Source organism: Anarhichas minor, unplaced genomic scaffold, assembly GCF_050575085.1.
Source record: "Anarhichas minor isolate MPS153535 unplaced genomic scaffold, ASM5057508v1 ptg000024l, whole genome shotgun sequence".
Lineage (NCBI taxonomy): Eukaryota > Metazoa > Chordata > Actinopteri > Perciformes > Anarhichadidae > Anarhichas > Anarhichas minor.
In genome coordinates this window covers 10,628,743-10,653,618 of record NW_027466470.1, presented here as the reverse complement: position 1 = coordinate 10,653,618, position 24,876 = coordinate 10,628,743, and the positions used below count along the sequence as shown (strand labels likewise).

General features: G+C 43.6%; 5 protein-coding genes across 7 annotated transcripts in view; 2 read left to right on the top strand and 3 right to left on the bottom strand.

Annotated features, from left to right (window-relative positions):
* Positions 1–146: 146 nt before the first annotated feature.
* On the bottom strand, positions 147–2,317 carry LOC142956115 (transcription factor Jun-like). The gene has a single exon (XM_076097460.1). It carries the CDS (start codon positions 1,940–1,942, stop codon positions 971–973), a length of 972 nt encoding a protein of 323 aa, XP_075953575.1. The 5' UTR covers positions 1,943–2,317; the 3' UTR covers positions 147–970.
* fggy (FGGY carbohydrate kinase domain containing) lies at positions 665–15,764 on the top strand. Of its 3 annotated transcripts, XM_076097458.1 has the most exons (16): positions 4,232–6,047; positions 6,373–6,566; positions 6,760–6,871; positions 7,410–7,561; positions 8,165–8,253; positions 8,564–8,679; positions 8,834–8,962; positions 10,173–10,276; positions 10,605–10,712; positions 11,011–11,072; positions 11,415–11,565; positions 12,274–12,348; positions 12,912–13,032; positions 13,255–13,349; positions 14,719–14,780; positions 15,263–15,764. In XM_076097458.1, exons 2-16 carry the CDS (start codon positions 6,384–6,386, stop codon positions 15,342–15,344), a joined length of 1,641 nt encoding a protein of 546 aa, XP_075953573.1. In that variant the 5' UTR covers positions 4,232–6,047; positions 6,373–6,383; the 3' UTR covers positions 15,345–15,764. The 3 variants fall into 3 exon arrangements, 2 of the variants coding, with proteins under 2 accessions (XP_075953573.1, XP_075953572.1); XM_076097457.1 differs by having other exon boundaries at positions 4,232–6,566; XR_012955988.1 differs by lacking the exon at positions 15,263–15,764 and having other exon boundaries at positions 665–6,566; positions 12,912–13,072; positions 14,719–14,763.
* Positions 15,765–16,341: 577 nt separating this feature from the next.
* Positions 16,342–19,542, bottom strand: LOC142956116 (peroxiredoxin-6-like). Its single transcript, XM_076097461.1, has 5 exons — positions 19,145–19,542; positions 18,377–18,533; positions 17,372–17,521; positions 17,089–17,235; positions 16,342–16,963 (listed from the first exon to the last, which is right to left on the bottom strand). The coding sequence occupies exons 1-5, from the start codon at positions 19,234–19,236 to the stop codon at positions 16,835–16,837; spliced, it is 675 nt and encodes a 224-aa protein (XP_075953576.1). The 5' UTR covers positions 19,237–19,542; the 3' UTR covers positions 16,342–16,834.
* Positions 19,543–21,330: 1,788 nt separating this feature from the next.
* LOC142956532 (myocilin-like) lies at positions 21,331–23,493 on the bottom strand. Its single transcript, XM_076098165.1, has 3 exons — positions 23,016–23,493; positions 22,354–22,458; positions 21,331–22,212 (listed from the first exon to the last, which is right to left on the bottom strand). Exons 1-3 carry the CDS (start codon positions 23,491–23,493, stop codon positions 21,410–21,412), a joined length of 1,386 nt encoding a protein of 461 aa, XP_075954280.1. The 3' UTR covers positions 21,331–21,409.
* The window catches only part of dnm3b (dynamin 3b), a 28,318-nt gene continuing 25,323 nt past the window's right edge, over positions 21,882–24,876 (top strand). The window contains exon 1 of the mRNA XM_076098164.1: positions 21,882–24,843. The gene's annotated coding sequence lies outside the window, so the exon portion shown is untranslated. The remainder of the gene's footprint in view (positions 24,844–24,876) is intronic.

Sequence of the window (24,876 nt, the reverse complement as noted above, 5' to 3'; positions counted from 1 at the left end):
GTGTAGATTCGCCAGCCATTACGAGCGCCGCACACGACACTGGTGACTCAATATCCCGTCCGCCCCGGGGTCCTTCAATAACAAACTCTTAACGTAAACCCATTACAAAGACTGTATCCAATGATCAATTATTCAGCAGACAAAAGTACTCACGTGTCCATTTTATTTTGTCATATTTACAGTTCTGAAGTGCTCAAAAAGACAGCGTACAAATATTATTACAAAGTGTTATTTCAGGTCTATATCACAAAGTTGTATGAACATAAAAGGTTAAGAAAGTAAGGCAGGTTTCTTTTTTTTTTTTGTCGTCAGTAAACGCTACACACACCTATGAGAGTCCTTGCCTAAAAAAGGTGTGATTTGCTTTTTGTTAGTGTTACTCTGTACATACTGTATAGTCGCTGGTGGGATACTCAGTGCTTGACTCAAGTCTTTATGCATAAATTGCTACTTGACATAGTGGGAGATTTGCAGGGCAACGCCTCGTTCACGTTTTGTGTTTCTGTCAATTTACAATGTGATCCCACACATGCTCTGGGAGTCAGCACGCAAGGCTGCATGGGACTTAATCACTTTCATTTTAGCTTTAGATATGGACACTTGCCATATTAGCGTGACTGAATACGTCTTGTAGTTTTTTTGGGGGGGGGGGGGGTCGTTTTTTTTTTTTTTTTTAATCTAACAAGTCGCATCAGAGAGGTATTAGGAGCTCCCTCTGAGCTTTGTCCGTGGTTTGCAGGTTTTGTGGCCTCTGCTCTGTAATAATTCATCGCACTGACCGAAGTATCTTGCAGTCTCCATTCTTGCTCTTTGTCTGCAGAAACTTAGTGGGTGCAGCTTGAGCGGATAATTTGGTGGAAAATGTCAATGAAACGCAGGGGGCTCCCCCGCATGGCTGAACGGGCCACATTAAGCTGCATTTGGTCCACAAGAAATGTCCCTTGGTTTTTTTTTTTTAACCATTGGTAGTCTAGTAAGCTTGGAGCTGCTGCGTCAAAATGAGCTGGCAGCCGCTGTTAACGTGGTCCATGACCTTTTGCTTGAGCAGAGCCAGCTCGTCCCGGAGGACGTTGGCAGAGGAAACCAGCTCCGTGTTTTGGTTCTTGAGGTTTTTGACCCGGTCCTCCAGCCGGGAGATCCTCTCCAGCTTCCTTTTCCGGCATTTGGAGGCGGCCACCCTGTTCCTCAGGCGCTTCCTCTCCGCTTTGATGCGCTCCTGGTTCTCCATGTTGATGGGGGAGAGCGGCGGGGTGTCGCCGGACATCTCGGGCACCGTCTGCGGCTCCTCTTTGAGCGCGTGTAGCCGCGAGTGCTGCGCCGCCGCCGCCGCCAGGTGGTCCATGTTATTGTGGGACTGCTGCGGGGCGACTTGGTAACCCAAAGGCGGGTGCCTCTCGCTGGCAGGTGTAGACGCAGAGCCCACGGCCCGGCTGAAAGCCCCCAAGTTTGTGTACGCCGGAGGGTCGGTGCGTACCGTGCAGCTGTAGGGAATCTCGTCGCTTTCGGACGCAGCGGAGCCGGATCCCATGCCGTTGTTCGCGTCGGTCTGCGCGTCAGGGTGGACGGCGGGGGGCTGCTGGTGGTAGTGGAGCTCCGCCAGAGCCCTCACAAACCCCTCCGCGAACCCCTCCTGCTCGTCGGTGATGTTCTTGGGACATACGAACTGGGTCGGGGTGGGTGTCGTCAGTCCGGTGCAGGACTGAATGATTAATCGCTCCAGTTCAGGCGAGGCCAGCTTCAGCAAGCCGACATCTGGGGACGTCAGGATGTCCAGGGCCTTGGCGCTCAGCTGGGGCCTGAAGTTTTTCGGGTCGTTGAGGTTTAGCGTCATGGTCTGCTTGAGGGTTTTGGGGTTGAACCCATACACCGTCGGCCCGTCATGCTGAGAGCTGGAGCCATTCACGGCTTCGTCGTAAAACGTCGCTTCCATTTTTCTGGACATAAAAGTTTTTTATCACCTAGAATGAGGTCTGTTCTCCTTTTTTCTTATTAAAAAACCCCCAAAGACCGACTGTTTACATGTGCCCCGTGCCTCCCTAGCTCTCGACTGTCTTCTGGTAGAATCCGCCTATTGTTGAAGTTCAACTCACTTGACAACTTCGTGTCCTGAGAAAACTTTTCTCTCCGGTACCGCGCGATCATCAACAAAAAAAAAACGTTGTTCCCTCCGTCGCCGAGGCTCGGTGTTCCCACACCTGAAGTATCCGCTTTGAGTTGATCCGCCGTCCCGAAACGCAGAAACGGGGTCCGAACGGGGATAATACTTTCTATCACTTCCAACGTGGAGACGAACTTTATCCACCTCTAAGCTGCAGCTCTACTGAAAATAACAATGATGTCATTTCTACGGCCTCCGATTGGCTGGAAATGATATAGTGGGTGGGGTGTCTCTAATGACATGCAGGTTGCTCTGACAACTAGCCATATCCCCGCCCCCCCGCGATGGCTTCTGGGATTAGGTAATGCAGACGGTGGAGCAATGTACGCCGGGATTACGTAGTGTTTTTGAATATTTAGTTACCCGCTCAATTATTAGTTACCCATCCTGAAGCGAGGGCTGCTCCAGATGGTCCGTGGGGTTTAACCTTGATCAACACACAACAGCGAATCGGTGTTCCCTCAATAAGACGTTTGTGTTCAGGAACATATATAAAGTTACACAAGAGAGCACATTGAAACGATTACCTCATTATCAAAATGCAGTGACATGAAATGCAGTGTCTCGTATATTATATATGCTGTTATAGCTTAAATGTGCTGTACGTTCGCACAGTGAGTGCGATTGGCTGGGAATGTTAAGGGTTAACGATAGAAGAAAGGAAATTAGGTCACACCTGAATTTCTGCTTTCTTTTGTTGTGAACGCCACATTTTAAGAAAATGGCTCTACTGTACTTGTTTGAGTTGCCGTTCTAACTTCTTGCAGAGAGAGAATGGAGATATGTGCTCTGAGAAACACAATCAACGTTAGTGGCTGAATATTATATAAAACATACAATAAATATGACTGCGGTTTTCATAGTTCTCAACATACCTACACATAGTCTACAGAGATTTATATGACAACAACCAACATGGGCAGCCACCATACACTGCAGCAAATATGAGTCAAATTGTTACTGTAAACTGTAGTATTTATATTGGATTGTGGTATACTTGCTACTGGAATTACACAATTAATTAATATTGATTTATAGAGCTAAACGTTAAGAATAATCGATATAACAGACATTATGAAACTCTTACTCTTCTAAATTCATATTTTATTGCAGATTCCAATAGATTGTTAAAATATCATATAATCGAAGTGGTAATAGCTCCAACAGCCAATAATTATATGTCATTTGTGACATGTATATATCTTAACCTGGTCATTCATATATGTATGAATTGAGCCAACACACGGAAGTAAGAATAATGCACGGATGAATTAAAAAGAGGTGACTGCATTTATTGTCATCAAGGTAAATCGTGATTTATACATCAGCCCTGCTTATAATTTGCCCACTTGATCTTTGCTTGCACACGTATTTCAGTTGCGCGATAATGCAGGAAATATATTCATTACATTCTGTGGTTGACGCTCATAATATGTGACTGAAGGCTCTGTACAGCTGCAGTCCACTCTGTCTGGCCATCCCCCCCATTGTATTATTCAACATGTTCTCCTCAAGCCAACTATAAATAAGTTAACAGCCCCAGACAGCCTGGGAGAACCAGAGCTGCCTGAGGTCAACACTCTTGAGATGACTTGTTGTACTCACAACGCGACGGGTGCAACACCCATTTGGGAGTATGTGACACCCTGAAGTAGAAATCCAGCGTTGGAATGCTTCAGAAACTTGTGTGTCTAATACCACAGTGGTAATGCAGTTAAACAAGACCCCAGTTTCTTTCATGGTTCCTCCTCTCCTAACACAATAGAGCAACTTCTACAGAAACAATAACTTTCTGAGCCACTTAACTCTCTCTGTGTCTCTCTTTGAACATCTGTGTTAGGCCCCACTGAGGAGTTGCCTATTTTCCTATCAAACTACCGCCGTGTCCCGGGTGTGCTTCCTGTTTCTCTAGAAGCTTTTCCCCTCTGCTGGCCTGATGGGTTCGCTTTTTAGATAACAGCGCTTTCCTCCTGCCTGCCCGGGCCAGCTGTTTCCACTGCATGCAGTTTTTATAATCAGGAGCCGGTCCTGCCCCGTCTCCCAAAATGCCGGCTTTTGTTGTGCAGAGGGACAGTCCAGGGTCCATGGAAACACTCACCCCCTTTCATGAGAGAAAAACATAGAGAAAGACTATATATGCATGTGTTGATGTATCAACAGAGCAAAGTTTTGATTACAGCAGGCGTGGACCAGAGGGACACACGCACGCACACACACACACACACACCAAGCAGTGAGTGAGACAGATGAGATTTCAAACACTGTCCATGCAGTGTTTGTTGAAGCACATCTGTTTCTTCCTGTCCTGCTGCTTGGTTTTTCTCTGTACTTCATCTCCGCTCATGGTTCCTGGTCTAAACACGCTGATCACAGCCGGCACCGCTTCTTTGAGACAGCTGTTGATCTCCTCTAAGAAAAGAACCCAATATAGAGGGAAGTGACCAGACTAGTTGCAGACTAGAAAGTTTCACAAATAAAGTCTTTGTGTTTTTGATGGCAGGCTTTGTGACATTTAACGCTAACAGATTATTATCTGTTACAGTAAATCATGTCCTTCAGTTTACCTATGTGTGGTTAGTAAGTTATGTACACTGTCTTTACTCATAGTTTTTCATAGACCGTTTTGACAGGAGACATTTTGAGTTTAAAAAAAGCACAAGTGTACTTAACAACATTGCACAATGCACACCATTTAGTTTTGCTTCTTCCAGAGCCCTTGCATTGTGCATACTCAACACGTTCCCATCCCAACTCGTCATATATTGACGCTTTGTCAGAACCCTCAGCGTCACTTTCTGAGGCACTTAGGGGCGTGACATAAATCAAACTACGATGCTCCACTACGTTAGCTTTAAACACGTGGTTAAAGTTGTGAATTAAGACAACTAAACCACTTAGTTAGCTTGAGGAAAAACACCACGGTTGGGCTTAAAACAACTACGTAAACTTAGGTTAAGGCAACAAAACCATTTAGTTCGGTAAGTACGTAAAGCTTGGACAATGTAACGTACGGAAAACATCACTGACGCAACTTACAAATAACTCCAACACCGGCCTCCTGGTTGATTGTCCTTTTGGTTTGACCCATCCACCTCCACATCCTCCCTGTGTGTGTTTTTTGGGGGGGGGGGGGGGTCTTTTTACTACATCATTACACTCCGGGAGCACTTTCTTTGGTTGTCTAATAATGATGTGGATGGGTTGAAATTGTGTGAAAGCCCGGTACATTTTATAAAGTAGACAAGAAGTGCGTTTAATCAATTTGTTTACTTTGTTTACACAGACAAGATATGGAATAAAACAAACCTTTTTTTGTTTGTCAGTTTGCGGAAATATGGTTGAACACAGTATTATTTAGGACTATGCATCATAAGAAAATAATAGACACTAAAATAAAACATTCTTAAACCTAGATTTTTGCACAATTACGTTTGATAAAGGAAATGTTTGCCATTCAGTTATTGAGAATTGTTATTCCAGTCAGATTGGACTACTTTAACTAAATTGAATATGTTTTCGGTGTCATATTATTCTACATATTGCATTCCCTTATCCCACAGTCAGTACTATGTTTGGAAGATTTAGACAATTTTTTGAGTTACAATGATTTTTCCATGACCCAATAGTCTTCTAAAAATCTGGATCCTCCAAACATAAGATGATAACGAGGGAGAAACAGAGAGGGAGGACTCTAGTAACACATTCATGGCGCTTACTTGACTTCCTTTGGACTTTACACCGCTCAGCATGAGAGGGAAAAAAAAATCGACTTTGCCCTTTTTGTCCGGTTTCGCGTTCCGTAGCAGCCACCGTCTACACAGCACAAAGTACGTGTAACAGAAACTCAAAAGTGATATTTTGTGCGCTGATATACGATTTTGATCAGCTGGTAAGTTCGGATATGTTGTTATAACTGGTGTACACATGTCCTCTGTGTTTGATAACGTCTGTTGTGAAAGTTATTCCGTGCAAAACATGAGTAGAAAATCTCTGTTGCTGCACTGTAGCGTTTATTATTCAGCAGGATTCCAGTGTCTCATGCGCCAACACATACACAATAAGTCATTAATTAAAAGCAAATGTAATATATACATACGTTGATAACTTGATATGTGTTTCGTTTCAATTATTGCGCAACAGTCCATTAACTGTTGACATTGACGGTGTAACCTGGTTAATGATCAACTCGTGGGTCCTTCCCCCGCTACATTCAGCTGGTCTCCTCATGGCTGAGGTTTACTATGTTGGGGTGGACGTGGGCACCGCCAGTGTGAGGGCTGCACTGGTGACCAGGGCTGGCCTGCTGAAGAGCACTGCAGAGGAGCCCATCAGCATCTGGGAACCCCAGTCTGACCACTATGTGCAGTCCTCCACTGAGATCTGGGAGAAGTGCTGCACAGTGGTCAAGGTAAGTTACTGGCATGGTGAGGTGGAGCACTGGTTTATTCCCTGCCTTTAATTAACATGTCCACCCAATAACATCAGACAAACTCAAGTGCCCCATCATAAACCCTATACCCTCTTATAATCTCTCTACAGGTATTACTTATGTATACAACCGTTGACCTAATGACTCGGAGTATAATTTATATCTGTTCCAGAGAGTTACCCAAAGTGTGGAGAAGAGTCAGGTACGAGGGATCGGCTTTGATGCCACCTGCTCACTCGTGGTTTTGGACCAAAGCTTCCAGCCTGTGCCAGTCAGTCAGGGTGGTAAGTGAAATATTTATTTTACTCACAGCCTGACCTGTGTACTTCAGGAAAGCATAATGTACATGCATCTAATTGCACACTTTGGGTTATTAAAGGTGGAATTAATCATGTTTTTGAAATGCTGATTGTAGAATTGTACTAGAATGGATTATTTTTGAGTGTTTTGGTATGAAACCTTTCAGTTGTTGAGTTTAGCTTGGATTGCTGGTTTTAGTCTAATGTAATTGGATACTTTATTGATCCCTGGAGGTAAAACCCCCTCCTACACAGCGAGGTCAGAGGTCAGGGTCAGCTACAGAACAGAACCCCTGGAGTTGGCAGGGATTCATGTTATTTTCAATGGACACAGGAGTCAGGACCCAGGTAGTTAGGTTAAATGGCTGATCATATGCTGCCTAGATAATAGATTCATACCACAGTCTTGAGTTTTGTTCATCATCTCCTCACATAGACCAATTTAATCTTAAAATATTTGGTATGTTTACATTTTGCTCTCACTATAACCGCATCCTCCCCCTTCCCCTCCTGACTTTCCCAGGTGACAAACAAAGGAACATGGTGATGTGGATGGACCATCGTGCTGAAGAGCAGGCAGCTCGTATAACCAACACCGGCCACAGGGTCCTGAGCAGGGTGGGAGGGGTCATGTCACCAGAGTTGCAACCCCCTAAGCTGCTCTGGCTCAAAGAGGTGAGAGGTGACCGAGGTCACCACAGGATCACTGATCTCTATACGTTTTATTGTCGCTCTCTGTATTGGCTGCTGGTTAACATGTGTGGTGTTGTTATAGTTTTTCTTCTTTATTCACCTTTTTCTCTCCATACTCTCTCCCCATATTTGTCTTAACCTGTAGTGCTATTTACCAACGTAGGTTGTTTTGGTGTGACTTGCCTAGTTTTAGAGATATCGTCCATAGAGTTGTCTGTCGTCTGTCCAATGTAATGGGACTATCTGGCACTCGGCTTGTGGTGCTCAAAGCGCCAAAAAAATACATCTGAAAAAGTAATGTCTCTATCTCCATAAATCATGACCCGGTTACTGAAGATAATCCACAGACCTTGTTGTGAGCAGTTTCACGTAGGATCTATATTTCCATCGAAAGACATCTCTGCGGCCAATATCTCCAACACTCGCACCAAACACAATCTAGACTGATGAATATCACTACAGGTTAGAGGAAAAATATGTATTTTTGATTTTGTCCCTTTTTAAGGTCTGCCAATAAATGCATGTGCTGTTATTACTCACTGGTCATTGGTTCATCAGCACACATTTATTTTGTCTTATAATCAGAATCTAAGAGAAAGCTGCTGGAACAAAGCTGCTCACTTTTTCGACCTTCCAGACTTCCTGTCGTGGAAGGCAACGGGCTCTTTGACTCGGTGAGCTTTGTTTGGTGATTGAATGATGTTTAAACCTCCTTTTTATTTACATGTGCACTTACATGTGTTTGAAACATGAATTTCAGAGTGGGATTAAAAGAGTTTTTACAGTGACCTATAAATTGTTGTTAGTGACTAGTCTCATAATGATAAGATGAAGCTAAGCTGCTGAAATATTATCCTTGTATTGAAAAGAAAGAATGGGGTTATTCTGAGACATTTTAAGAAATGTGGGTTTCATCATAGACAAGTGTTTTTTGATACGTTGGTCTTCACCGGATGCTCTTGATCTGTTGGCGATGTTTCACAGGTCTTTATGTACTCTGGTGTGTAAATGGACTTATTGCCCTCCAGATGGATGGGATGCTGGTTTTTGGACCAACATTGGACTCGAGGATCTCCTGGAAAACAACTTTTCCAAAATAGGTAAATACATTAACAAACAAGCTTATAATCAATTGTATATTTTAAGATGGAAAGAAAACAGAAAATGTTGTTAACTTCATGTTCTTTTCAAACACAGCATCTACTCAAGAGTTCTTCTGTCATTATCTAAGCTGTGCCGTGTTATGTCATCCAGGCAGCGCGACTTGTTCTCCAGGGAGCCCGTTGGGAGACGGCCTCACCCGGGAGGCAGCAGCAGAGTTGAGTTTGGAGCCAGGAACTGCAGTCGGCGCTTCTCTCATCGATGCTCATGCTGGAGGCCTTGGTATTTACCTGTTTATTGAACCAGTCTTTTTCTGCCTAATATATGTATTTTTTCCTGTGTGTAGGCAGATTTCTAGGTCCCACGTGGCTTTTAAAGTTGAAAAGTGTTTAACTTAACTTCATGACTGGTTAAAATGTTAATATTTCTTGCGCAACAATATAAAGGTTAGCATAGTTGTGGTGATAGAGAAGGTCAGGGGCTCGTCAACACTAGATTTCACTTTCATGGGAATGTAAATAACCACAGCATGTTCTTGGAATAGTTTTCAGTATCTTGTGCACAAAGCTGAAAACCTGACCTGGTACCTAAGGAAAGCCGTTAAAGTGTCCCAAAGGAAAAGAGTTTATTCACCGGGGTAATTGATGTTTGATTTCAAATATTTACTGTGCACAAATCTGTATTCTGGCCTGTTGGTGGTGCTAGATGAAAGGCCAGGGGGTCTAGGGAGGATGAGTATCATCATGTGCAATGTTCATGGCACTCTGAGCCAGTAGTTGTCCAGATCATTTTAATATTTAGCGTTTTTTTTTCCTTTGTAGATAGCTGACCGTAGCAGTGATACAACAAGGGAATGACTTGAATTGAGAGTAATTGAAGTAGGGGTTTTGCAATTACTGATATGCATTTTAGACTGCTCGCCCACCAAAACACTGCCTGCTTTGATAGTTTGGGGCAAAAATGAAATAAGATGCAACAAATAAAAAAAGTCACTAATTAATGCTGCTGTATTACTGTATCTGTGAGCACTTTGTTCGCTTCAGGGCAGCAGTCGACCATTCCTCCGGCTCACAAACCCTACCCATCTGGTTTTGCTCTGGGAGATGAACTGCTCATGAACTCTGCCCTCTGACCTCCGCCTATCACACATTGTCGTATTGGTCCGAGGCTAAAACACTCGTGTCACAGTGATGCACACTGCCTGCCCCCTCACACAGATGAACCTTCCACCTTAAACTCAAACCAGCTTGACAAACATTATTCCAGCAGTTAGTGTCACTGCTGAATTCCATGTGAAGGTTAAAGGAGCACTTCAAAAGGATTTAAAGCTTTTCATCTGCAAATCATCGTGATTTGTCCCCGACAAAGGGGAATTTTGCGAACGTTGTATTGGGAAACACCAAAAAATGTTTACGCGTATTTTTCCCCTGCGAATGATTATTTCTGATGGTTACAAAATCGGATTTAAAATGTGTGATTTTTCTCTGTCCAGGTGTGATAGGTGCAGATATAAAAGGCTTTCAGTTGCCCTGTGAGGACCAGCCGATCACCTCGCGCATGGCGTTGATCTGTGGAACATCAACCTGTCACATGGCGGTGAGCAGTTTACAACTACATTTCACCTGCTGGATGACTTTTTGAAAAATACTCTTGACTATAATATAGATAAGGTATGAACTCCATGATGACCTTTCTGACACTTTTTCTGACCTTAAAGTTGATGTAAAACTAAGATAATACTAATAGGGTATGCAATCTATTAGAAGAAGTCTGATGAAAATATAATCTAATGTTGAAACAGTAGTGGTTTCCATTACAGTATTTCTGTTAGCTTTTAACGACAGCTGTACCTCCATCTTTGTAGGTTGCCAGTGTGATATGCTAAGCAAACTAAAACATGACATTTTTCATCCATGTGCATCAGATCAGCAAGCAGCCTCTGTTTGTGCCAGGAGTGTGGGGGCCCTGCCTGTCTGCCATGGTGCCTGGCATGTGGCTCAACGAGGGAGGACAGAGTGCTACAGGAAGGCTGGTCAGTTCTCTGTCAAGCTTTAAGCAGGCTTTCACTGACCCGCTTTATGCTGTGCAGCAACAGAAGAGACAAAATGTATACAATCCGTGTGTAGACGCACCCAAAAGTCACCCAGACGTGAGCAACTGGCCACATAAACGACAATGTTTAAAAGCCGTCTGTCTAAATTAAAAGTTTAATCAATAATTGAAAATAATTGATAAACGACTTATAATAAACAACAGTTTAATCTTCACAGTCATCAGCTGTGTCACCTGTAATCCTTTCTGTTGAATTGTGTTGCTGACTCCTCCCTCAGATCGACCACATGGTGAAGGGCCACGCCGCCTACACCCAGCTCCAGGAACAGGCACGGCAGAGGTCAGCTGATTCATTTAGTGCTGCACCTCCCAAAAAGCTTCCAGCACAGCTGTCATCCCTGGTTAGCTGACGTATAATAATGTTTAGTCAGCTTTGGCAAGGTTAGAAGCTTAGTAAGGTTGTGTACTCTATTCTCAACCACTGGTGGGCATCAGAGCGACATCTAGTGGGCTGCGGATGTACTGCCAAATGGTTCGATTAAATTAAAAAAATACTAGGCTATGGACTAATTTACAACGCTAGTTGTTTTTAAATCAAAATGTGTTCAAAATTTCACATGAATAAAAATGTAATTCAAACAAAGCATCATTTTAATGATGCTTTGTGAACATTTCCCCTTAGTGGCGAGAACATCTACAGCTACCTGAACACCCACCTGAGTTCAATGGCTCCCTCCGGTTCTACCGTTGACCGGCTGGGCTCCAGTCTTCACGTGTGGCCGGACTTCCACGGGAACAGGTCGCCCCTGGCTGACCCCACCTTGAAGGGCTCGGTGAGGGGACATGAAATATTATTGACTGCACTAACCTACAGAGTGGGAGCGGTCGTTGCAGAGCCTCCTAAAACTTTTTAAGTATGCTTGAGAGGTTGCTTGTTGATTGCATTGCAAATTAGTTTTATTTAACATTTTGAGAAATACGCATATTTGCTTTCTGTAGGTGAGTTAGATGAGAAGATTGACGCTATCCTCAGAAATGAGAGTGGTGTCAATGTTCTCATCTACATCTTAGAAACTATTCTTTTAACCAAAATAAATTCAGAATACTGTTAGCTATCAGCTAGCTGAAGCAGCTAACTTTACAAAGCACCAGTCAGACTTAGAGTCAATCCTTATCGCGTAACAAAATATCTGAGTTCGATTTTTTTTTTTTGTTTGCATCTCATGTTTTTTTTAAAATGACACTGACAACATTCGCTTTTAAAGATTTCACAGAAGTATTTTAAAAGTGCAGAGAATTAACGTGACTGAAATGATTTCTGTATTCAGTTAGCTAATCATTGTTTCCTGACCACATCTGTAGGTTCATGGTGCAGAGAACTGTTGAGTATTGTTTCCACTGAATCACTGGTGATTTGAGATACCAGCCCCTCGGTGACAGCTCTGCTTTCACCAACCTTTTTGTTGGTGAAAGCACCTCTCTTGTGACTATTATTCAGCACTGAGACATGTTGGCACGAATGACTCATTACTGTTTTAAAGGTGATCGGACTGCCACTCTCCCAAACCTTGGACGACTTGGCCCTGCTCTATTTGGCCACTGTACAGGCCCTCGCTGTGAGTCTACTGTGTTTTATTTGTTTCAAAATGTCGTATGACTTTCTCTGAGCCTCACGCTGACAACCTTGTACTTTAAAGCAGTGATTCTCAAGAGTGGGTCAGGGGACCCCCAGAATTCTGTGTCACTGTGTCAGGGGGTCCGTGATTTGCTTAGCTTGGATTATTAGCCAGCTAGCTAGCTAGCTAGTGAGCGTGGAGAAATATCAAGTTAGATTTTATTGAGAAGAGCGACATCAGATTACAAAGAACCCTTCATTTAAGGACAAAACAAAGTGGTATTAGCCTGATTCAAATTGAAATGGGGTTCTGTTTATCATTATGAAACAGCTCTGACCTATTGAGGTTGAAAAGCATTCGAGTACAAACAGTTTCTATGGCATCTAAGAGTAGAAATGGTAGTAAGCATACGCTAAATTAGTGTTTTGATTATGAGGGTCCTTGGAAAATGTAAGGGGTCTCTGGCCCCAAAAGGTTTGAGAACCCCTGCCTTACAGTGTGAAGGAAGGTGTATTTGTTAACTGGTAACCTGACTCTCCTTTCATCTTCTTCTCTGGTTTCAGCTTGGGACTCTTCATATTCTGGAGGCCATGAAAGAAGCCGGTCATGACATCAGAATCCTCTTCATGTGTGGCGGGTTGAGCAAAAACGACCTGTTTGTCCAGATTCACGCTAACGCTACAGGTGTGAAATACTAACGAGGCATGATGACAGCTTTGATGTTGTGAGTGACAGTTAAGCTAAATAGGCATTTATCCACAAATGTTGAATAGTCGTAACCCAAAAACTTTTGGTTTCTGTACAATTGCTACTAAACCGTAGACATTGTTATGAAAACTTTTGTTAATTAAACCTCCCGTGGACGCTTAAGCTAAATCCACTTTTTGTTAATCTTGTCCTCTTCAGGATTGCCTGTGGTGCTGCCAGACCAGATGGAGGCTGTGTTGATAGGAGCAGCAGTCCTGGGTGCATGTGCATCACAGGACTACAGCACTGTACAGGTGGAGTGGCCCACAGTGTCTAAACTAAGGTCTTAAAAGTGACAGGGGCTTAGACAGAAGAGACTTAATTCTTTCGGTTACATTTGGCGCTAATAATTATGAATATCCTTGTGTGCTTTTACACAAATGTTCTTAATGTGTTTTCAAATATCCACGTGTAAATACAACTACTGTCAAAAACGGGCCACTGCTGATGATAAATATTCCAGGGAAATTTGATGTATAGTTTTTTGTACTCGATTACAAGATTTAACTTTCTTACAAAAATATCACACAAAATCACAGATTCTCAAAAATATGTAATAAGTTACAGTTGTCTTTGTTTACTCTTCAACATACACTCACCTGGAAATCTGTTGTACAAGTACAGTAGTAGTATTCCAATGGAAATACACTAAGACATCATAAATAGTCACAATGGAAATTTACATTTGCTGTTTTTCGCAAGTGGAAACGATACTACAGACCATTACCCTCGTGCTGAATATTGCATGAGAGGTACTGTAAGTTGTTTTGCTCTTCTGAATGCACTCTTCTGTGTGTGTGTTGCAATAAACATCTCGGTTCCCAAAATCATAAAATGTTTTTATACGTTTAAAAAGACCCAACAGGATAGCATCTTTCATTAGAGCCCCTCTGCCTTCTAAATGTCCACTTCCTGCAAACCACACACCTCCAGTTTGTAGTGCAGACTTACTTTTAAAATGTCTCAAGCAAAACCTGAAATAACAATACTTTTTTTTTTTGTTCTTGAGCCACAGCAGACATTATGCTGTTGTTTCCACAGTCTGTAGTTCTCCTCATGAAGATTAAACTGAGCTTCATGGGGGAAATCAGTGGCGTTCCTTATTTTGCAATATATTTAGCAGTTTGCAATCCAATGCTCTTATTTTGTAGTCTAATAAAATGGACCTAAAAAAGTATAAAGTGCAAAGTGCTTGCCTCAGCCACAGAGAAGATTTGTGGCACAATGTGTTTAAGATATGAAGTGATGGTTAAATCTTTTAGGTCAAGCTGTCATCCCTCTGTGCCTCAGTACCAAAGCTCGGAGCACAGGGGAATGGCAAGCTTTTAAGCCAGATATACTAAAAATAAGACGTTATTGTTTAGACTAGGCTGCACCTGTCAACCCATTTTCAGCCATAATCACTGCAGGCAGTTGTTGTGTCTGATCCTCTGAGCTGCACACAGTCAACTGGCTGGATTTCTTTTAGTCTCAGGCAGCAGAGAGGCCCTGCACTGCATTAGTCATAAACTCAGAAACCACTGTAGTTGCCTGGTGTTAATGCTATAACTGGGTCACGGCTGGAACTGAATGTGCATAACATGATTTATTGAGTGACATTTGTCTTTGCAATTTATGTTTTAGGAGGCAATGGAGAGAATGGCTAAAGTGGGGAAAGTTGTTCAGCCTGACTTTGAGCTCCAGAGGTGAGACAAAGAGAATTATCTTTTAATATCGGGTGAAAGTCATGGTCGCTGTAATGGTCTGTGGGATAGAAATATAAAAGAGTTAAATATATATGATGTTTAATTCAGTAAGATTGCAACATATCAACATATTTTATCCAAGCAAATGTTGACTTTTTCAACAACTTGCCTTTTCAAAGGAACCAATCAAAATGTATTTCTACCCTTTCCTTTAATTCTGTCAGTTTATTTACCATCTTATACATTCATGCAGTTAAAATATATATATATATTTTTACTTTTATTTCTACTGGGAAGCATTGCTTTTAAATGTTTAAATATATATAAAAAAGATTGTACAATATTGAGCAAGCAAAGTCAAGGTGAGGTGGTGAGTAGTGAGGGAACTTCGTGATGTAAGAAGTCTGCGTGTTTTGCTACAAACTGAAACATCCATGCATCACATTTGTGTAATTATTGTCGGCGTTTCATGCTTTTCTCAGCTTCTATGAGAGAAAGTACAAAGTGTTCCTGCGACTGTTCGCCCACCAGAGGGAGTACCAGGCCCTCATGAGCCAGAGATGACATCACTGGTGGGAGGCGGCCGAGCTGGAACTGACTCTCTCTTTCGTCACAGTGATGACAAATCCCCACACTGGCGACGAGAACACTAGTCTTGACCTTGCTGCTTTTCCTGATATGAACAGCCCCGGACAACAGCACTCTGAATATCTGTCGGGAGGTTTACTCGGTTCTCATTATGTGAGCTTAGGATTTCAAACCACCTGGCAGATGACAGTAGAGAAAGATCTCTGTGGAGACGAGCTGTTGGAGCTTTTTAGTGGCTGTCTGCCTTTTAGATCCACTGCTGCAGTTCTACCCAAAATGAAGAAGAGTGAATGTGGCGACATCAACAGATATGATGACTCGCACCTCGGCTCTCTCCTCAGATAAACGCCGTCAAGTACTGTCACCTTCACATGTGTTCTTAATAAATAATTGAAATGATAAGTCTGTGCTCATGCCTTTCACCAGTCACTCTAACCTAATGTGTTTTGATATAGAATTCATTTTTAATCAGCTTGTCCCTTGTCCTTGTCCTAACTGTATTTTATCCTATTTCCTATTACCTCCACTGTCCTGAACCTCTCCTGTCTGCTGGTCACAGAGAGCAGCCTGTTGCCAGCAGTCCCCAGGATCAAAGTTGATAAGCTCTTCACTGATGCCGTCGACACGGTGAGGGGGGAACACCGAAACCTACACAGCTGAGTTAACAGCAGCCTTCAAACAGAACTACCTTATGATAGAGAAGGGACAGGGGAGGGGGGCTGATGGCCAAAGCTAACAAACTCATGCAGGTGCTTCTGAACAGTAGCGTCCACAAGTCATGACAGAGCAAATGTATTGTTCATTATTTAGGTTAAAAACCTTAATGCATTTATTGTCCCACACAGGTGAAATGTCTACATTGACGACTCAACCATTGGAGTATAGATACAAGACTTTTAGTGAAATTTGAATATGACCCGGCAGAACCAATGCAAGCTACAGTAATAATGTATGTTGAAAGGAGGCAACTGTACATGTGAAACTGTTTTTATTGAAGTATGACGTCAGATAAAATGTATACATAGGCATAGCATTGTTTGCCCTCCTTTGTGTAACACCACAGACCACTTCCTCTTGCATTGGTCCAAAAAGAAAACGGGTGCATGGTTAAACAATACACATATGATACAAAATATCACTGTTACAAAGTAGAAGCTTCTCTGCCATATTGTTTGTAATATATATGTTCCCATCTCATCCCTATCTTTCCAAAAATAATCCCCCTTTTGAAAAGTAGGCCGAACATTACATCTTTTATTATTGGAGTTGTAGATGCTGTAAAACCTCCAATTTAGAAAAGTCCTACATATATTCCTGAAGACATTGGTTGTTGTTCCCTGTTATGCCTGCTGACTGGTTTATTTACCTGGTAGGGACAAAAACTAGCAGAAGGTCCAAGAACGAGAGCTGCTGGATTGAGTGCAACACAAGAGAGTGTTGAATGTCGGTGTTGTCCCTGCCCGTGACTATTGCTGAGGTGTGTAGCGCAGGTACTTCTTGCCAGAGGGCAGGTCTTTGGAGTAGACGCCAGCTGGGAACGAAGAGGCGGCCTCCTCCTCAGACATGCCGGGAGGGACCATCACACAGTCTCCAGGCTGGAGGAAAAAGAAACCGGGTTATTCTTGCATGGCAGCAGGTCAATTCCTGTTTCTATTATCTTTGTGGTCGGCTGCTGAAATGATTGGTATAAACTGAGGTAACTTTCAAAGGTGTGACGTACCCTCCAGTCGGCAGGTGTGGCCAGTCGTGTCCCTGCTGTCAACTGGAGTGAGTCCACCACTCGCAAAATCTCATCAAAGTTGCGTCCGGTGGTGGCCGGGTAGAGGAGTGACAGTTTTAGCTTTTTGTCAGGGCCGATGATAAACACCTACGCAAACAAAGACAGAGAGATGGAGCCTGACTTGGTTACTATTTATTCTATGTGCATGAGAGTAGATACTATATTTAGTTTAAATGCTTCCTTTTAAGCAGGGAAGTTGGACTTTGATTGTGAAGACTCTTACACAGCGGGCAGTGAGCGGCAGGCCGTCTTTGTCCTTCTCATCTGGGTCCAGCATGCCCAGGGCCACTGCCAGCTCCCGTTTACTGTCCGCTATGATGGGATAGGGCAGCGAGCAGCAAGCAGACTCGTCACAGTTGTATGCCAGGATGTCCTGGCCAGTACAGAGACACACAAGCCCGTAGTTATTTATAGCTGCACCGATGGAGCTATAAATATTTATGATCAAAATAAAAACTAAAGGAAACCAATGTAGTGCAGCACGGACAAGTAAAGATAGAATTGTGTTTTCGGGTTGTCCATTCATTCTCGTGAACGCAATATCTCAGGGACACCTTGAGCGATTTTCTTCAAATTTGGCACAAACATTTAGTTTTAGTGGTGAAAGATGTGACAGATTTTTTGGCCATAATATAAGAATTCCTTTTCCTCATGGGGACAATTTCACACAAATGTCTTAACCGCATAAAATGATGAAGTGATGACATTTTGGACAGACATAGATGTCAACTGCAAGTTGCAGTCTAGACTAAATACATTCAAACTGCTGTCATAAATACATTTGACCATAGCATGTTATCCAATTTCCCACTGAATCGGTGAAGTAATCCAGTTTTATGTCTATAAAAAATCCTGGGAAATTGTAATATTTCCCCTCAGTTTTATAGATCTAGGTCTAAGTTATATATATATATAGTTTCAACCATATTGGCATGATTTGTATTGATATGTATTTCAGTGTGTAGTTAGGACCTGCGACACAATATAGTATTAGTAGTCATCAAATCCATTGTTAAAAGGGTTATGTGTAACCTGTCTAACTCCTAATTCCTTTAAAGTTAGAATAGACTAAACTTCTTTCGACCTGCAAAGAACTATGATTACCGGATTGCTCACCGTAAAGACAGAGCTCACTACATAACAGTTTTACCAGCGGGGAAGTCCAAACTTTGATGCTCAGTATGCCATAAACATCCTTCTATACGTGTTGATGCTGTAGCTATCACACCTTGGTCCAGCCGTGATGATCCTCCAGGCAGTCGATGGACAGGGCGATCATTTTGACGCCGCGTTTACTGAACTCACTGCTCAGTCTGGCAGCTCGACCCAGCTCTGTGGTGCACACCGGGGTGTAATCTCTGGGGTGGGAGAACAGGATTCCCCATCTGGAATTAAAAAGAGCGATCAGTGAGGGCCGTGTCAGGTACATTTAAGGGTCTGTGCTTCTGTAATGAGGAGATGCAAGCTAAGGTTTCACTGACAGGTTTCCATCGCACGCAGTTTCCTCTCATCAGACAAAAATCTCTACTATTGTGGTTACACAATCAGATGAACATGCATCTGACACCAAAGTGACAGGATGTGACCTCTTTGTGACAGAAGAGGCTTTTTTTCTTGAAGTCAGCGATGTAGTTTTGCACCATCGAGGGGTTTAAGCTTTGAACTCTGGCTTATTTAAGCTTTTCAGTTGGAAACTTCACTATCTGATCAACAGCCCTATGATCTGGTCATAAACCGCTGTACATCTGAAGGTTGCCAGAGATTCATGTGTCCACCACATTATAGAACATTATTTTTCATGGCATGTGCACCTGTAGGCTACAATACCACCTTTAATTAAAGGTCTTGATGCTATCATAAGCAAATGTCTAAAGCAGAAGTCAGTAGCAGTAACAGGAACTGGGCGCGAGCTCTCTCCCGCTCTCGTGTAAGCTGCAAACTCTGTAAGCCTACAAATAAATATCCAAGGATATCAATATTCAAGAAGCCTACTTACGAATCACCGAGAAATTCGTGCATTTTGATTTTGCCATTGGTGGTCTCCACCTCGAAATCTGGAAGTACATCTCCGAGCAGCAGTCCCGGCATTTTCAGTGTGACCGTGGATGTGTTCCGTCTGTTCAGCAACAGCTCTGATGACAGACGCTTAATACAAAGGAGGCGGAAGCTTCCCTCTCAACAGGCTACTCTATTTACATATGCATCCACTATGAACTGCACAGGACTGCATAAAATGACTGACTGACTTATAGAAAGCGCTCCGGTCGCGTTTTGATTGATTGGCACAGTTGTCTCCATGTTTCCAGATGACCAATTTACGCACGCGTATGGCCCGTTTTGTAGCAAGGATTTAAAGTGCTGCACTGAAACACTTATCCACGAAAATATGTTTTAAAATATATGCTCTCATAAAATCGACATTTTAAGGAAAAAACATACATTTAAAACTCCATGCTAATTACATGTTAATATGAATGATAATGTAGCCACGTGACCAGAGCAGTCCAGTTTTGGTGTAAACCTCTACATCCGGAATTTACAGGATGTTTTGCGTCGGAGTGCAGCAGTATTAAGGTGTTTATTGGTCACAGGTGGTCGATAAAGAAGGGTGGATGTATTGCTGAGGACACTATCAACCGAAAATGTCCTCACCAACATCCAGACGGAATAGTTGCCGTGGAGTTGTTTTTGGAAATCGGGCATCATCTGAGTGCCATGTCCGCCGCCGGGGCTCAAGCTGTTCTAACTTTTCCTCTGGAGCGCAACCTGAAGACTTTTCCGTCAGCCTGAGCCAGCCGATATTCACCATAACGCTCCGGTTTTTGTTGGCGATAGATCTTTGGCTGTCCAAGCGGCTCGGAGTATGCGCCTGTGAGGAGTCTCCGTGGGGCAGCTTACGGTCCTTGGTGGAGTTCTCTGGGCACGTCATCCCGTGGCTCATCGGCACGGTGTACTCTCTGCTCCGGGGAGAGAGTGTGGCGGGGCAAGAGATCATGCTGAATCTGGCCCTGGGTGAGCGAATGTGTGTCGAATGTTCAGGTTTTTTTTAGTAACCAATAATGACTCAGTGTAACTTCTAGACATTGTTTTGGACTCATGCAATCTAGTTGATCTAGTTTACAATGCTGAAACCGACGCTGGATTTAATTGGAGCCTTTTTTATTTTAAATAAATATTTTAAATAAAAAAGGCCAATTAAAGTCAACTGTGCACCATTTACAGATATTGTTTTGTTGGTGGCTGAGGAGGAAAGCTGAAACCAATTTTAAAATGACACTACTACACTGCTTCCTGGTAAAGTGAGACTTGTGTCTCAGTGTGTGGCAGCTATGTGGTTTTGTATTAAGCTGAAACAATCCACAGTGGGGTTTCAGTGTTTGTGTGAACACTGGTGGGGGGGGGGGGGGGGGGGGAGTCAACTCGCACTCGGCCAAGTTACCATCAGCTGCTGCTAAATCTCCTAACTGGCATTATAATACATCCCTTCTCCTTTTACAGTGCCAACCACCATCTACTATTGTCATTTACAAACTAAACTTTAAACCAATTTGTGAATATTTTGTGTGGTTTTGCCTTTAAACTTTGAAACCAGTTTAGGCAGGAGCATGATTGAAGTAGAATAAACTCTTACTCACTAGAGCTGGTAGGTGTGTAGGCTATGCAGGGTGCAGATGCAAACAGTTGTCCACAGAGGGCAGTGAATACCAGGAATATGGTTGCAAAGGACAACATGGGGGCTTGTGCATAGTGATGTAGCTGCTTCAGGTTTTTTACTAAAGATGTTCTATAGTCTCAACTGTCTCTGACTTTATGTAGAAATGTAACGATTTAGAAACGTACGTATATCTCCTTCCAACCTCTCCGGGTAATGAGTAGTGTGGCTATGAATATTTTTGCAATTAAATGGCAAAGTATGACACAAACAAGCAAGCGTGTAATTGTTTTATTTTTTATCGAGACTTAAATATCTCAACATTTATAAAAAGCTAAAATATTTCACAATTTTAAACCATGATTACTGTTTGTAATAACCACTGAGATTATCAAGGGCTCCAGCTACATTAATCTGCTTTACGATTACATTTCTGTTTCATTATCTTATTTACAATAGTAATAGAAAAAAATAGATTTTAATAATGCAAAACACATAGACTACCAAGCTTTGCAATAACCCCAGTACAATGCAAATGATTATATGTTTTATCTCATTCCCTTGCCCTTTAGTCCTGTTAACAGCAGTTTCTCTCTGTCTGTGTCCTCTTTAGCTGCTGCCATGGCTGGCCCTGCCCAGTCTGATGTCATAGGTGACCATGTGGAAGTTGTCCCAAGCGTACAGCTTCCTCTGGACGTGGTTGTAGTCCACCATGCTGTTGTAACGGTACTTGTTCTTGAAGGGCAGCGCAAGAGCCCGCCCCACGCTGGTGGCGGTGTCAAACACGTAGTTGATGGTGGTGTTGGGCGCAGTGTAGCTGGCCACCGTGTACAGACGTCCACACACCATGAAAGCATTGGCCACTGTGTTCTTCCTGATGTTGGTCTCCCAGCTCCTCTTCACATCCAGGCTCTTGGGATCCAGCTGGGAAACCACAATTGCACCCTTTGCCTTACTTGTGCTGTAGATAGCCCACATGCCCCGTTCGTCCGCCGCCAGGTCGATGTCAGTGTAGCCGCCCCAGGAGTAAGGGTGCTGGCCATGGAAGCCCGCGTGAGGCAGCTCCCGCCGTGATGCCAGGCTCTCAGAGGTCAGGTCGTAACGGATCAGGGTGCGGCTGCGTTTGCGCTGGTAGTAAAGGGAGCCGCGGTACATGGTGGCCCCTGTGCTCTCCATAGGCTCCGGCAGTACCAGAACCTTCATAGGGAAGCCTTGGGATAATTGATCCATGTCTTCATACGCAAAGAGCTGACGGACATCTTTACCAACTGTGTCGATGCGCCACACAGTCTTGTTGGTGTAAAGAGGGCCCTGAGGCTCGGGATCCTGCAGCCACACTCCATACTTCCCTGTAACACTGTCAGCCTTCCTGTGCAACACAGGATCTCCCATTGACTGCAGCTCTCCACAGCCTGGAGAAAAGAAGAGAGTCTAACTTCACGGTATTTGTTATACATTCGCAATGCTTCCGATCACATTGATTTGCACCAACACTCTGCCACTGCAGGCCAATTTGGACAGCTACATTTGCATCGGTAAAACCCCAAATTTACCTGTGAAGTTGTGATTTCCCTCAGGAATGAGGCGAGACGCTGGAACCTCTGTAACCTCAGCCTTCATCTCCTGGTATGCACCATTCCCAAAATTATATGCAGGGTCTGGGGAGACTAAGTGAAGGAAAAAGGAGACAGGAAAATGTTACACAGGCTACCGGCTGGGAAGGAATCTTGAGTAGAAAATTAAAAAAATAATAATTTATATATATATTAGTAGTAATCTTCAGTTAAACCACAGTCAGTCCCACCTTACCATCAACATCAAAGACTAAGTATCTTATTCACTTGCCTCTGAGCACAGCAGGTTCCCCCTATAACCCTGCCATTGCTCCTCTGAAAATGATCACATGCACATAAACAGAAATGCATGAGTGACAAAGCCATACAAGAAGAGTCTGTGTTGTAAATTCCAATCCCCATACTCAACCTGGGACAGCTAACTGCAACCTGAACTGCTGCCCCGGGACACTTTTCATAGTCAACCACAAATACATTTATCAGAAAAACAAAAAAGCATCAACGCAGAAGAGCCGAAAAATATCTTTGTTTTTATATCAGCTCCTCAAAGAAGAAAACTTGTTAAATGCCCCAGTCTTGTAAGTAAAAGAGTTCACGTTCTCATTTATGTTTCTTCTCCCTTTACTCACTGATGTACATACCACTGGCAGGTGTGCTTTCACGCTGAGTCCCCCCTGAGGTGTTTGTCTGCTGGCAGGGTCTCTGCCTGAGGATCTCTGCCTCCTGACTCAGCTCGGCCAGCCTCCTCTGCAGCTCCTGGACCTGCCCGTTCAGACGCCCCTTGTCCTGCTGCAGCTGGTTTCTTTCCCTTGTCCCCTGTGAGTAGGCTTCCTGGAAACCCTCTTCACCGTTAGTCCGAGTCCTGGAGCCTCCATCCACTCCCGCTATCAGACGGCTGACTAAAGCCTCCAGCATGGTGAGTCGGGACAAGACTCCATCCATCTCTGGTTTCATGCTGCTTCCGGAGCAGCTGGACGCCTCTGGACTGGCCACGGTGAAAGTGTAGTGGCAGCGCCCGGCGTGGTCGTTGGAGCGGCGGAGGGACGCTCGGTCTTGGGCCTGGCTTCGAATGGGCAGAGTTAAGCAGGACAGACAGAGGAGAAACACCGGGAGCCACATTCTTTCTGGAGGATCAGACTGAGTTGATGATCTTCTAGTTTTAGCAGAGATGCAACTCCTCTGTTCAGTAGAGTGTCTCCACTTGATTTTTCTTTCTTCCTTCCTTTCTTTAGCTGGTCTCTTCTCACCTGAGTATCCGTGGTCAGTGCAGGTCAGTGTCTGAATCCCAACGCTGTGAGTAGGATATTTATACAGTTTACTGTCAGAGTGGGAGGGGACGAGGAGTGTGGCAGGGAGGGAAATAGCCAGGTGGGTGTGGAGTGTGTATGTAAAGATCCATGTGTGTCTTCTTATTGGTGGTAGCGAGGTGAGGTGAGCCGAAAGAGACAAACAATGTGAAAATCACACAGTATCAGTGGAAAAATAAACAATCTGATGTTTGTTTTTTCCTGTAGAGACTTTTTTCATTGTGTCTCGGCAGGTTGTTTTGACTGGACAGCATCTCTTTATGTGTCTACTAGCTGTCAGCTGCAGAGCTGTTTACTTCCTCCGCAACTGAAGGTTTTACTATTAAACCGCCATGAGATTAACCGCAAACTCAGTTTATGGCCCGGGTACGGGTACGGGGTGAAATTTGGGCTCCAGGCAGAGTAGGAATCTGGAAATCTCTGAAGCCACCACTTGCCAACCAGGCTCAACAGCAAAGCAGACTGGTCCTTCAGAGGACCTGAGGGCACACTGGTACTCATCTCTCCTCTGCACAGCTGGATGTCTGGCACGAGAGGACGGGCTGGCAGTCTGGCTCGGAATGAAGATGCAGCGTGTTTACTCTTTCTTTCTTTTCACCAAACCCGCGGAAGCCCCACATGCCGACATCTCCACATGGGGATCTTTACTATTTTGTGCACTATGTTTACTTTGTGCTATTTCATTTGAGTGTCCTCACAATGTAAATATATCCACTATTTATTTTACTCAGAAACATAAATGTCAACCTCGTGGTGGCGCTACAGACGAGTCCGGAGCTTGTCTGTATACAATTGCAATCCAACAGATTCTGTGATATTTTAGTCGCGACCAAAGTGGTGGACCGACCGATGAACAGATGGGCCGGCATTACCAACCCCCTAGAGCCCTGCTGCTTGCAAAGCATAAAACATGGCTTAAAAGGCTAAGCATGAAAGCCATGGATTTTCATTTGACTGGACACATTATAGTGGAAACTAAAACTTTGTATAATGAAAATGGTCCCCTCAGGCTTTCTTTTCTGTATTTACAGGAGGCATGTGGGCAACCGGTGTTCCAACTGTCTCCATGTGATACGTCTGGGACCTGGTCTGAGTCTGTGCTGACCAGAGAGGGCAAAAAGCACAAACGTCCCCACTGGACTCCAATTCAAGAGTAGCCATTGTAAGTGTGTAAATTATTTTGGTCTCTGCGTGG

Coding starts and splice junctions, on each gene's coding strand:
- LOC142956532 (XM_076098165.1), bottom strand. CDS start 23,493: ATGTGGCTCCCGGTGTTTCTCCTCTGTCTGTCCTGCTTAACTCTGCCC. Junction 22,459..23,015: donor TGAAAGCACACCTGCCAGTG/GTATGTACATCA, acceptor TAGTCTCCCCAG/ACCCTGCATATAATTTTGGG. Junction 22,213..22,353: donor GGGAAATCACAACTTCACAG/GTAAATTTGGGG, acceptor TCTTTTCTCCAG/GCTGTGGAGAGCTGCAGTCA.
- LOC142956116 (XM_076097461.1), bottom strand. CDS start 19,236: ATGCCGGGACTGCTGCTCGGAGATGTACTTCCAGATTTCGAGGTGGAG. Junction 17,522..18,376: donor ATCATCACGGCTGGACCAAG/GTGTGATAGCTA, acceptor TGTACTGGCCAG/GACATCCTGGCATACAACTG. Junction 17,236..17,371: donor TGCCGCTCACTGCCCGCTGT/GTAAGAGTCTTC, acceptor TTGTTTGCGTAG/GTGTTTATCATCGGCCCTGA.
- LOC142956115 (XM_076097460.1), bottom strand. CDS start 1,942: ATGTCCAGAAAAATGGAAGCGACGTTTTACGACGAAGCCGTGAATGGC.
- fggy (XM_076097457.1), top strand. CDS start 6,336: ATGATCAACTCGTGGGTCCTTCCCCCGCTACATTCAGCTGGTCTCCTC. Junction 10,277..10,604: donor CATCAACCTGTCACATGGCG/GTGAGCAGTTTA, acceptor CATGTGCATCAG/ATCAGCAAGCAGCCTCTGTT. Junction 13,033..13,254: donor GATTCACGCTAACGCTACAG/GTGTGAAATACT, acceptor TGTCCTCTTCAG/GATTGCCTGTGGTGCTGCCA.